At 35.7% G+C, this 14,464-nt stretch overlaps 1 protein-coding gene across 1 annotated transcript; it reads left to right on the plus strand.

The window, feature by feature from the left end:
- Positions 1-1,268: 1,268 nt before the first annotated feature.
- Positions 1,269-10,754, plus strand: LOC133323652 (uncharacterized; the record flags this gene model as incomplete). Its single annotated transcript, XM_061532576.1, has 6 exons — positions 1,269-1,350; positions 4,187-4,346; positions 4,916-5,052; positions 5,733-5,870; positions 6,064-6,363; positions 10,435-10,754. Coding segments are annotated over 6 exons (1,137 nt in total), but the record flags the coding sequence as incomplete, so codon positions are not given.
- Between the last annotated feature and the right edge of the window lie 3,710 nt (positions 10,755-14,464).

Here is a 14,464-nt window from a genome sequence, read left to right on the forward strand (position 1 = left end):
AGTTTTTAAAAAATCCACGCCTTCTGTAGGTCCTTAGACAATATTTTTCTAAAAAATCCACGCCTCCTTTAAGAATCCACGCCTTCTGTAGGTCTTTAGAAAATATTTTTCTAAAAAATCCACGCCTCCTTTAAGAATCCACGCCTTCTGTAGGTCTTTAGAAAATAGTTTTTAAAAATCCACGCCTTCTTTAAGAATCCACGCCTTCTGTAGGTCCTTAGAAAATAGTCTTTAAAATCCAGGCCTGCTCTAAGAATCCACGCCTTCTGTAGGTCCTTAGAAAATAGTTTTTTTAAAAAATCCACGCCTGCTTTAAGAATCCACGCCTTCTGTAGGTCCTTAGAAAATATTTTTTTTCAAAACTCCACGCCTTCTGTAGGTCCTTAGAAAATAGTTTTTTTTTTTAATCCACGCCTTCTTTAAGAATCTACGCCTTCTGCAGGTTCTTAGAAAATAGTTTTTAAACATTCACGCCTTTTGTAGGTCCCTGAAAAAACATTCTTTCAAAATCCACGTCTTATATAGGTCCCTAAAACATATTTCTTAGAAATCCACGCCTTATATAGGCCCCCAAAAGATGTTTATTTAAACCACTCCTTTTTAAGTCCCTAAAATATTTGTTTAATAATCCACATCATATGTCTCTGAAAAAAATATTTTTAAAAAATCCACGCCTTAATTTTTTTAATCTAAGTCTTATATAGGTCCCTAAAATTATTCTTTAAAAATGCACACCCTCTATTCGACTTTAAAAATTATGATTTCAGTAATATTTTAAAAATCTAAGCCTTCTCTTTGTCCTTTCAAAAATATGTTTTCCTCCCCATAGCAATTTTCAATTTATCCTTATGGTCAATTGTCCTTGTTTGTCCATTTTGTTTTTCTCCTGCTGAAGCTAATTTTAATTACACGATTAATTATCACAATCACCCAAAAATAGATTTCCATAATTAGCTAAATGAATTGCGGTCGTTCATATCCTTTCGGGGTTTTACAGATGTGGTCGCTGATTTGCAACGCCTCCATACAACAAGCAAACAATCAGTGCTGCAGATGTATAAATGTATGTGTGTGTCTACACGGTCGCTACATTGTTTTGGAAACTTTTCAAAATTGGAAAATGGTGGCATATGCCATGCCATGCATCCATTCATTCACTCAGTCATTCATCTATTCCGTCATTCGTTCAATCACTGCAGAAAAACGCATTCGTAACTGTAATTCTAACATTGTTATTGTTGTTTGTTTCGTTTTTTTTTTTTTTTCAGGACTATGGCACTTTACTGTGTTGGGCCAGTAATGAAATCGGCGATCAAACAGAACCCTGTGTCTACACCATTGCACCAGCAGGTAAGTGTGGAGTGTTGTTTCGCTCGGGATGCACAATTTCCCTATAAATGTCAGTTAGATAGTCAGCCAACCGCGAGAACGATGCATTCAAATCATCCTAACTATCCTTTGGCATGTTACTGGACATTGTTAACTGTCAAATCAAATGTTTTATGAAGCGTAGGGACTCAAGGTAGTACAGTTACACAGTGATGAACCGCTCGCCTCCTCTCTGCGCATCGAGTCAATCAGCTAAAGTCATTCAACCATTAATTAATTTTGATTCTGAACCAAACGCCAGTTTTCATTCATTACTCAGTCAGCAGCCAGTCGGGATAGAAATAACAATGCCTAGCGGAAGCGAAACAGAAAGGCAACAGTCTGGTCTGTCGTGGTCGGAAATCATTTTTCTTTTTATAGGCCAACAGTCCATGTTGTAGTGTGACATAAATTGTTATCAAGGACCTTAATGTTACTTCCATTAAGGATGTTTGTTTTTGTTCGGTGTTGTTTTTTTCAACCATTGTTGTTATTTATAGTCTGGTGATTTTTAGTGTGTGTGTGGATGTATGTGTGCGGGTTTTATTTCCGCTTTTACAATGCTAATATTTGTGGTTGTCTCAATACACACACACACTCAATGAGAGAGACAGATATGTTTAGCGGAAGTAAGCTATGCTAATGGTTGTATGGAAACAATAACAACAAAAAAAGGACAATAGTAAACAATAGTAATAGTAGCCCTTTTTCGGAGATTTTGCAATTTTTCAAAATAGAAAAAAAATATAGAATTGAGGGGATGAAAACAGGACCCTGAAAAAAATATTTAAAAAAAACTACGCCATGTGTAGGCCCTTGAAAACCGTAATAGAAAGTAGTAAAGTCAGACCGGGCCGACTATATGGTAACCTTCACCACTTTGGGTATATTCAACAGATGAATCCTAACAGACATCGAATGTTTGAAGGGCCAGTAAACTGAAATTAGATCCCTAAACATGTCATTCTGCAACCGATATTAAATTTTTCATTTGGTCAGATATAGAAGCTATATCTAAATCTGAACCGATTTCAGGAAACTTAACACACATCATTCTAGACCTAATTTATTACGCTGTGCCAAATTTCGTGCAAATCGAAAGATATATAGGGACTTTACACCAGTTACCTTAAATCGGACTAAAATAAATATAGGAGCTATATCTATATCTGAACCGATTTTTAGCACACATCATTCTGGACGTAAATCAGTGCCCTATGCCAAATTTCATGCAAATCGCAGGATATATATAGGGACTTTGGTGCCCCGTTTACATTAAATCGGACGAAAATATATATGGGAGCTATTTCTAAATCTGGTACGATTTTCTTCAAACTTGAAACGCGTCATTCTAGACTCAATTCAGTACACTATGCAAAAATTCGAGCAAATCGAAAGATATATAGGGACTTTGGTGCACCATTTATATAAAATCGGACGAAAATATATATGGGAGCTATATCTAAATCTGAACTGATTTTCAGGAAACTTAAGACATTTCATTCTAGACGTAATTCATGACGATGTGCCAAATTTCGTGCAAACCGAAAGATATATAGGGACTTTGGTGCCCCATTTAACATAAATCGGACGAAAATATATATGGGAGCTATATCTAAATCTGAACTGATTTTCAGAAAACATAAGACACTTCATTCTAGACCTAATTTATTACGATATGCCAAATTTCGTGCAAATCGAAACATATATAGGGACTTTGAGGTAAAATCGGACGAAAATATATATGGGAGCTATATCGAAATCTGAACCGATTTTCACGAAACTTAACACACATTACTCTAGACTTAATTTAGTACGCTATGTCAAATTTCGTGCAAATCGAAAGAAATATAGGTAGTTTGGTGCACCATTTACCTTAAATCGGACGAAAATATATATTGAAGCTATATTCACATCTGAACCGATTTTCAAGAAATTTTACACACATCATTCTGGACGTAATTCAGTACCCTATGCCAAAATTTCATGCAAATCGAAGGATATATAGGGACTTTGGTGCACCATTTACATTAAATCTTTTAAAACTTGGCACACATTATTTTGCGTCTAATTGAGTACTCTATTCCACATTTCGTTCAAATCGAATGATATATAGGGACTTTGGTGCACCATTTACTCAATATCGGGCGAAACTATATATGGGAGCTATATCCCAATCTGAACCGATTTTCATGAACCTTACCACACATCGTTCTGGACCTTATTCAGTACGCTATGCTAAATTTCGTGCAAATCGGGGGATATATAAGGACTTTGGTGCACTTTTTACCTAAGATCGGACGAAAATATATATGGGAGCTATATCTAAATCTGAACCGATTTTCACGAACCTTTACACACATCATTTTAGACTCAATTCAGAACGTTATGCCAAATTTCGTACAAATCAAAGGATATATAAGTACTTTGGTGCACTATTTACCTAAGATCGGACGAAAATATATATCGGAGCTATATCTAAATCTGAACCGATTTTCACGAACCTTAACACACATCGTTCTAGACCATATTCAGTACGCTATGCAAAATTTCGTACAAATCAAAGGATATATAGGGAGTTTGGTGCACCATTTACCTAAAATCGGACGAAAATATATATGGGAGCTATATCTAAATCTGAACCGATTTTCACGAAACGTAACACACATTACTCTTGACTTAATTTAGTGCGCTATGCCAAATTTCGTGCGAATCGAAAGATATATTGGGGCTTTTGTGCACCATTTACATTAAATCGGACAAAACTAAATATGGGAGCTATAAAAATATTTTTAAATATATTTTTCTTGTTTTTCAGGTGAACCCGATCCCTTGGTAAATTGCACCCTGCTAAACCAAACCTCCACTGGCTTTCAAATCGAATGCCTTGAAGGTTTTGATGGTGGCCTACAGCAGGATTTCATCATGGAGGTATATGTGAATGGTACCACAAGGCATCCGAAAATCTATAAATCTAAGTGGGTAGCAAAAAAACATACGACGACTTTAAAAAATACATTTTTAAATTTTTAAATCTGTTTCTCTTCTCTCTTTCTTTTCCAAATTGTCTCCTGCTGCTCCTATCATTTTTCAAAAATGTCTTCTATATGGTTTCATATCCTGGCAATCTTTTGTCCTACAACAACAACGATGGCGACGACAAATGACATGCAATGTTGTTGTAAACACCATTTCCATGATGACTGGATGGCTGGCGCTGCAACGACAACTTCCACACACTAAAAACAACAACGACGACGACGACAATCATCCTGTCACTTGATATTATGTTTCGAAATGCAATTGGGTGTATGCGTAACTCCTGCTTTGTGTGTGTATATGTGTGGGTGTGTGTGTTGGTTGGTGGCCTCTTTTGAAAATGTATGCAAATTGCTATCTGCATTCGTTTGACTTACTTCAAAACCACCATTCAACAACATCGTCGACCTGCCCACACTCACCTCCCGCACCCAACCCCCTCGCCATGCTGTTGGATCTCGACCACACAACGACAACATTTTTGTTGTTTTTTTCTGTGAAATTTTAGAACCCCTTACTTTGAGGTGCGTGGCCTGATTCCAGGTGCCGGCTATAATGTATTTTTGGTAGCTCACAATAGCAAAGGACGCAGTAATGCCACAATCCTGCAAGTCTATACACTTAAGGATCCTGAAAAACAGACAGGTTTGTGGACAAACAACAAATCTACCGTTCGTAGTCTTTCATAGTTTTTGGTTTTACAAAATATGTCATTTTTTGGGGGGTTTTTGTTTGCCGAATTTTAAGTTCGGTATGAATTGGTGGTACACAACCCTCTTCTCTGTGGGATGGAGGTGGAGAAGAAGACAACGAACAAATTTGCTTGTGATCTAAATTTTTGGAAAGTAGAAGTAGAAAAATTGTGTAGTTAGTAGCATGCTGGGTAGTTTTTAGTCTAGATTTTTTTCGGTTATGAGCAGGGATGGGAAGTTGGAATTGTTAAAAAATATTATTAACAAAAATAAGAAAATCGTAATAAAAAATTTTAAAAAAATCTAAAATTAGTAAAAATATTGAAAATAAATTATTTATTTTTTTTTAATTCCCAGCCCTGACGAAAAATTTATTTAAAAAATATTTTGAAAATTTTATTTTATCGGTTATGAGCAGGGATGGGAAGTTGGAATTGGTAAAAAATATTATTAACAAAAATAAGAAGATCGTAATAAAAAATTTTAGGAAATCTAAAATTAGTAAAAATATTGAAAATAAATTATTTTTTTTAACTCCCAGCCCTGACGAAAAAAAAAATATTTAATTTAAAAAATGTTTTGAAAATTTTATTTTTTTGGTTATTTTTTCTTTGATAACAAATATTTTTTCAGTTTTGATTACTTACAAAAAACAATTCGTTACAACAATGCCTATGTATAATGCGACTCTTGTCAGCACTTCAACAGCTACCACTACCCCTTGTACACCTTATAATTTAACACCACCACCACCCAAGTCCAATAAGAAAAGTAAGGAATTATGTTGTTTTTTTATTAATTAATGCACTGAAATTTATTTTTTATAAAAAAATATTTTTTAACTTTGCAGATGGTTTTTTTTATTAACAATGAATGGTTAAAATTTGTCAAAAAAATCTCAACATTTTACTAATTTTCTATTTTCATTTCCCCCTCTTCCACTTTCTTTATTCTTGTTCTGCAGATCTCTCCCTGGCCTATGCTCCCGTCATCGAAGATATCCGGCCATTTTTGGGCATATTGGTTGGCATTGTGGTCAGCATCATATTGGTCGCCTTTATTATTGTGATAATTGTACGCATGCGCGGCTCATCGGGACGAGATCGTAATAATTATATGCATGGCACGGCGACAGCACAGGGGCGTAACAATAATGGACTGGGTTCGCTGCACAACAGTCATGATATGCATAATGGTCGTGGCAATTGTCATGTGACGAGCAGTATTGACAGCATCGATAAGAATCCGGATATAATACCACAGGGTAAGTAGAAAACAAGTAAGGAATGTAGTAAAGTCGGACTGGGCCGACTATATGACATCCTTCACCATTTTGGTTATATTCAACATAGGCTCCTAACAGATGTCGCCTTTTCGAAAAAACATTGACATAAAATTGAACGAAAGATATTTAGGGATTTTAGAGCACCATTTACTTCAAAAATCGGAGTAAAATATATATGGGAGCTATATATAAATCGGAACCGATTTTCACGAAACTTCACGTACGTCATTCTAGGCCCAATTCAGTACGCTATGTCAAATTTTCTGCAAATCGAAAGATATATGGGGACTTTGATGCACCATTCACAAAAAATCGGACGAAACTATATATGGGACCTATATCTAAATCTAAACCGATTTTCCCGAAACTTAGCACATATCATTCTAGTCTTAAGATAGTGCGCTGCGCCAAATTTCGTGCAAATCGAAAGGTATATAAGGACTTTGGTGCACCATTCACAAAAAATCGGACGAAACTATATATGGGACCCATATCTAAATCTAAACCGATTTTCAAGAAACTTAGCACACATCATTCTACACTCAATTCAGTACCCCATGCCAAATTTCGTGCAAATATATACGGACTTTGATGCACCATTTACCTGAAATCGGACGAAACTGTAAATGGGAGCTATATCTAAATCTGATCCGATTTTCACGAAACTTAACACACATCGTTCTAGACTTAAGTAAGTGCGCTACGCCAAATTTCGTGCAAATCGAAACCATTTACCTTAAATCGGACGAAACTGTAAATGGAAGCTATATCTAAATCTGAACCGATTTTCACGAAACTTAACACACATTCTACACGTAAGTAAGTGCGCTGCGCCAAATTTCGTGCAAATCGAAACATATATAGGGACTGTGGTGCCCCATGTACTTTAAATCGGACGAAAATATATATGGGAGCTATATCTAATCTGAACCGATTTTTCCCAATTTCAATAGGGTTCATCCTTAGGCCAAATAAGTGAACTGTGCTAAATTTCATCCAAATCGGATAATAAATGCGACCTGTACTTTGTTATACCCTTCACCACTCTGTGGTACAGGGTATTATGTCTTTGTGCATATGTTTGTAACAGGCAAAAGGAAACGAGATAGACACATGGTTCCTTTTGAGAATATGCATAGAATCACTTTCTGAGTCGATTAATGCATGTCCGTCCGTCCGTCCGTCCGTCCGTCTGTCTGTCGATGTAAAATTGTAAACAAAGTACAGGTCGCATTTATAATCCGAATTGGATGAAATTTAGCATAGGTCACTTATTTGGCCCAAGGACGAACCCTATTGAAATTGGGAAAAATCGGTTCAGATTTAGATATAGCTCCCATATATATATTTAACCGATTTAATGTAAACGGCCCCTATATATCTTTCGATTTGCACGAAATTTGGTACAGCCTAATCATTTAGGTCTAGAATGATGTCTGCCAAGTTTCGTAAAAATCGGTTCAGATTTAGATATAGCTCCCATATATATATTTAACCGATTTAATGTAAACGGTCCCTATATATCTTTCGATTTGCTCGAAATTTGGTACAGCCTAATCGTTTAGGTCTAGAATGATGTCTGCCATGTTTCGTAAAAATCGGTCCAGATTTACATATAGCTCCCATATATAGTTTCGTCCGATTTCATGTAAATGGTGCCCCAAAGTCCCTATATATCTTTTGATTTGCACGAAATTTGGCGTAACGTACTGAATTCAGCCTAGAGTGATGTCTGCCAAGTTTCGAGAAAATTGGTCCAGATTTAGATATAGCTCCCATATATATATTTAACCGATTTAATGTAAACGGTCCCTATATATCTTTCGATTTGCTCGAAATTTGGTAAAGCCTAATCGTTTAGGTCTAGAATGATGTCTGCCAAGTTTCGTAAAAATCGGTCCAGATTTACATATAGCTCCCATATATAGTTTCGTCCGATTTCATGTAAATGGTGCCCCAAAGTCCCTATATATCTTTCGATTTGCACGAAAATTGGTACAGCCTAATCATTTAGGTCTAGAATGATGTCTGCCAAGTTTCGAGAAAATCGGTTCAGATTTAGAAATACCTCCCATATATAGGTTCGTCCGATTTAAGGTAAATTGGGCAACAAAGTCTCTCTACATCCTTCGATTTGCACGAAATTTGGCACAGCGTAATGAATTAGGTGCAGAACGATGTGTGCCAAGTTTTGAGAAACTCGGTTCAGATTTAGATACAGCTCCCATATATAGTTTCGTCCGATTTAAGGTAAATGAGGCTCCAAAGTCCCTCTATATCTTTCGATTTGCATGAAGTTTGGCACAGAGTACTGAATTAGGTCCAGAACGATGTGTGCCACGTTTCGAGAAAATTGGTTCAGATTTAGATATAGCTCCCATATATAGGTTCGTCCGATTTAAGGTAAATGGGGCACCAAAGTCCCTATATATGATTCGATTTGCACGAAATTTGGCATAAAGTACTGAATTAGATCCAGAATGATGTGTGCTAAGTTTCAAGAAAATCGGTTCAGATTTAGATATAGCTCCCTTATATAGTTTCGTCCGATTTAAAGTAAATGGTGCACCAAAGTCCCTTTATATCATTCGATTTGCTCGAAATTCGGCATAGAGTACTGAATTAGGTCCAGAATGATGTGTGCCAAGTTTCGTGAAAATCGTTTAAGATTTAGATATAGCTTCCATATATATTTTCGTCCGATTTTAGGTAAATAGTGCACCAAAGCCGATGCGTGTTGAATTTCATGAAAATCGGTTCGGATTTAGATATTTCTCCCACATATATTTTCGTCCGACTTAATTAAATGGTATACCAAAGTCATTATATATCATTCTTTATCAAAGTTCTAAAATTTGGAAAGTTTTGGTGAAATCGGCTCAAATTTTGATAGAGCTACCATATATATTATCTCCCGATTTTTAATAAATGATGCACCAAGATCCTTAAATGTTTCTGATATGCATACTGAAATTAGTATAACATAACCTGGGACAAGTTCCGATGAAATAGTTTAGATTTTGATATAGCTTTTTTATTTCCGTCCGATTTTAAATTAAGTAACTAAATGTTTGCAACATATACTAATGTTGGAAAAATTTAGTATAGGTTGCAGAATGACATGTTTATGGATCCAATTTCATTTTACTTGTCCTTCAAAAATGCGACAACTCTTAGGATTCATCGGTTGAATATACCCAAAGTGGTGAAGGGTATCATATAGTCGGCCCCGTCCGACTTTACTACTTTCCTTACTGGTTTATAATTTAACATGGACAGACGGACGGACGGATACATCGACACAGAAAGTGATTCTATGCATATTCTCAAAGGAACTATGGGTCTATCTCGATTATTTTTGCCTGTTACAAACATATACACAAAGATATAATACCCTGTACCACAGGGTAGGCCCTTGATAAATCCACATCTCTTATAGAGATCCTAAAAAATATTTTTTTTAATAAATCCACGCTTTATAGCGATCCTAAAAAATATTTTTTTAATAAATCCACGCTTTATAGCGACCCAGAAAATATGTTTTTAATAAATCCACGCCTTATAGCGATCCTAAAAAATATTTTTTTAATAAATCCACGCCTTATAGAAAATCGCCTTATAGCGATTTTCAAAAATATTTTTTTAATAAATCCACGCCTTATAGAAAATCGCCTTATAGCGATTTTCAAAAATATTTTTTTAATAAATCCACGCCTTATAGCAACCCAAAAATATATTTTTTTAATAAATCCACGCCTTATAGCGATCCTAAAAAATATTTTTTTAATAAATCCAGCCTTATAGCGATCCTAAAAAATATTTTTTAATAAATCCACGCCTTGTATAAGCCCAGAAAAATATTTTTTAATAAATCCACAAATTATGTAGAAGTTTGTAGAGATAGTAAAAATATTTTTAAAAAATTCACGCCTTAAGAGGTTTCTGGAAAATATGTTTAGAAACCCCACATGTTATTGAGGTCCATTAAAAACACTTTTTTTAAACCCTTTAAAAAATATTTTTTAATTCTTGTCTTCTTCCCCCCTTTAGATGGCCACGACGAAGACGACGAATGGACAACGAATGCCCACAATCATGCCTTTGCCACAGCCGCTTTGGCCGAACAGAATGCCGTGATCACCTCATCGACCACCTATGATCACATTATACCCACCTATGCTGTGGTAGATAAGAAATCGCAGAGCCAACATTTACAACAACTGCAACAGCAGCAACAACATCAACAACAAGCCCAACAGATGTCAGTGCAACCACCCGCCCACCATGGACAATATTTGCAATACAACACGCTGATACCGACCAACAAAATGGGTGCATATGGCGCCCAACAGCAAGCAAGCGGTACAAAGGTAAGTCGAAATTCAAATTTTTCAAATTTCCACAAAACTCAATTTTGAGGGTTTATTTTAGTTTCCCCCCTAAAATTAAGCGGCTTAAATGTTGAAATCAAAATAAAAATCTACCCACAACAACTATTTTAGCACTTAAATTATTTTTTTGTTTTTAGTTTTTTGTGTATTTTGTCCATTAAGTGCCAGAATGTGTTCATTAAGCTATAAAAATTCCCAACTATCCGGCCATCCCTCAGGTGGTGAGATTTTGGGGTTTGATTGCAACTATTTCATACAATAACACGCACACACACACTCACCAAAATAGGACATTTTAGCCTCAAACCAAATTGTTGTTATTATGGCTAGAAATAATAACAAATACTACAACAAAGTGGCAAAAATAACACAAATACACACTCTCTCTCACACACACACATATTCACAAACAACAAATAAAACCACATAAACATTCAGGTTTATGTATGTAAATATATACAAAACTAAATAATATATGAGGTGACAAAACAGAGGCGTAGTAAAAATAATGGAGAGGGGGGGGACAAAATTAAAAATTGAAATTAAGTTGTCATCCAACACAAAGGCCCAACAGAACCTTAACACCCGACTTTGTCACTCCTTTCCCAAACACCGCCCCCCTTAACTTGCTTGTGGTTCCCTGTCGCTGATCCTGTTTCCCCCCACCAAACGTGTTAACCGAGATTGTTTATAATGACCGTTTGTTTGTGGCAATTTGAATGAATACCTCCATAAATAAAATTGTATTGTTATTGTTGTTGTTGTCGTACAACAAAATTTATATAGGTGAGCATGTGTAACATTTTTTTCTCCACCTCCATTATGGCCTCTAACCGGTCATTTAGTTGGTTAGTTGGACACTATTTTATAGAGTGGGCAGACTGGCCGTTATATACGATATGTTTTACAATGCAATTTAAATGTTTTTGTGTTTTAATTTAAAAACTACCACAAATAGTTTACGACGCTATCAGCAGTGAGATAAGAGTAACAAATAAATTTTTAAGGATAATGGGGTGTAACGGAAACAAAACTGTTTTTGTTTTTATAATTTAAAAATTAAATTTTCAAAGGTCTATTTTTTACATTGACAAATATTTTAAAAAAATTCACGCCTTCCAAAGGGGCTTTAAAACAAAAATACTTTATAAAAAATCCACGCCTTCTATGGATGCTTAAAATATACCCTCCATAAAACTTCAAATATATTTTTAAGCTAAAACCACGCCATATGTGAAGACCAAAAACCAGAATCCGTGTATAGAGCCTCAAACATATTTTTAAACCAATCTCGCATCAAATATATTTTTTAAACCAGTGAGCGGAGGAGTATAGTCGGACGGGGCCAACCATATGATACCCTACACAACTTCCACGAAAATCTAACTTTCTGTGCTACTACATTCTGAGCTTGGGCAATATTTTGCGATATTTGCGTCCTCTTGACCGTCTAGAGGTCAACAAATGTTACTAATATTCACTACAGATATTCTAATTACTTGTCCTTATTCCCTTCACCGTGGGTTGTGTTGTGATGTTCGGCTTTCAATTGTAGAGAAATCGACTCGAAAAAAAATTAAGTTTTCGGTCCACTACATTCCAATAATTATATCTGATTATCACCGAAAATTATAGGCGTTGTCCTTGACCATAACTGGAACCTCATGGAACATTTCAAAGCGATCACTGCTATATTTCCGCCCTCTAGTGTGATAATGGTTTACTAAATAATACCTGCAAATATTTAAGTGTAACTGCCACGTCCTAGTACATACGACAATATAATTACTATCAATTTAAAGGCCAACCACTCCTCTGGGATATTCTACCAACTTCTCGGTTCTGTGTCCATCGGGGGCAATTATATACGCCCTAGAATATAAATGTTGTAATTTTTCACACAACAATCAGGGTCCATTTGACCCGCTAAATATTGAGCGATCTTTATCAAAACACATATGCTTATTATTTGGCTCGATCCCCTTCGCCATATTTGCGGCCTCTGGAGCGCCCAGGAAATCAGACAAAAGTTAAGTATTTGGTCCATTTCATCCCCTAAATATTAACCGATCTTTTACAAAAACAATAGGGTTCTTCATTGGCCAGAACCCATCCTACATGAAAAATTTCGTGAAGATTGGTCCATAACTGTGACCTGTAGCGTGTTTGCAAATTATAATGGACATACGGACGGACACACATGTCTAGATCGACTCAGCTAGTTGAGATATGCCGATCGGTATACTTAAAGGTGGGGTCTAGGACCAAATTTCGCGGCGTTACAAACTTTTGGGGCTGCACAAAGCTATAATACCCTGACAACATAGTTGTGTAGGGTATAACCGGTGAGGGAAGTAGTAAAGTCGAACGGGGCCGACTATATGATACTCTTCACCACTTTGGCTATATTAAACAGATGAATTCTAACAGACGTCGTATTTTTGAGGGACCATTAACATGAAATTGGATCCACAAACATGTCATTCTGCAACCTATACTAAATTTTCGTGCAAAATTCTGTGCCAATTTTGTGTAAAATCGAATGATATATAGGGCCTTTGGTGCACCATTGACATTAAATCGGACGAAAATATATATGGGAGCTATACTTAAATCTGAACCGATTTTCAGGAAATTCAACACACATCATTCTAGACCTAATTTATTACGCTGTGTCAAATTTCGTGCAAATCGAAAGATACGTACGGACTTTGGTACACAATTTACCTTAAATCGGACGAAAATATATATGGGAGCTATCGAATTTGAATTCTGAACCGATTTTCAGGAAACTCAACACACATCATTCTAGACCGAAGTCATTACGCTGTGCCAAATTTCGTGCAAATCGAAAGATATATATTGACTTTGGTACACCATTTACCTTAAATCGGACGAAAATATATATGGAAGCTATAGCTAAATCTGAACCGATTTTCAGGAAACTCAACACACATCATCTTAGACTCAATTCAGCATGATATGCCAAATGTAGTGCAAATCGATGAATATATAGGGACTTTGGTGCACTATTTACCTTAAATCGGACGAAAATATGTATGAAAGCTATATCTAACTCTAAACCGATTTTAAGAAAACTTAACACACATCACTCTAGACCTAATTCATTACGCTGTGCTAAATTTCGTGCAAATCGAAAGATATATAGGGACTTTGGTACACCATTTACCTTAAATCGGACGAAAATATATATGGGAGCTATAGCTAAATCTGATCCGATTTCTCCCATTTTCAATAGGGTTCGTTCTAGGGCCACACAAATGAGTTGTACCAAATTTCATCCAATTCGGGTCATAAATGCCACCTGTACTTTGTTTACAATTTAACACCAACAGACGGATGGACGGACGGACATACATAAATCGACTCAGAAAGTGATTCTATGCATATTCTCAAAAGGAACCATGGGTCTACTTCGTTTCCTTTTGCCTGTTACAAACATATGCACAATGAGATAATACCCTGTACCACAGTGTGGTGAAGGGTATAAAAATTAATCTTTTTATAGAGCCTCAAACGTACTTTTAAATTAATTCTCGCATCCAAAATATTTTTTAAAAAACTCCAGAGCCTCAAAATTATTAAAAACGCCTCAACAGAAATGTTTGAAATAATCTAATTATTTTAATTTGATTTTAAATCTTTTATTCTCTTCCTATTTCCAGAAC

The sequence above is a fragment of the Musca vetustissima genome, unplaced genomic scaffold, assembly GCF_032173495.1.
Source record: "Musca vetustissima isolate MV318-11 ecotype Yass unplaced genomic scaffold, APGP_CSIRO_Mvet_v1 utg461936, whole genome shotgun sequence".
NCBI classification, from domain to species: Eukaryota; Metazoa; Arthropoda; class Insecta; order Diptera; family Muscidae; genus Musca; species Musca vetustissima.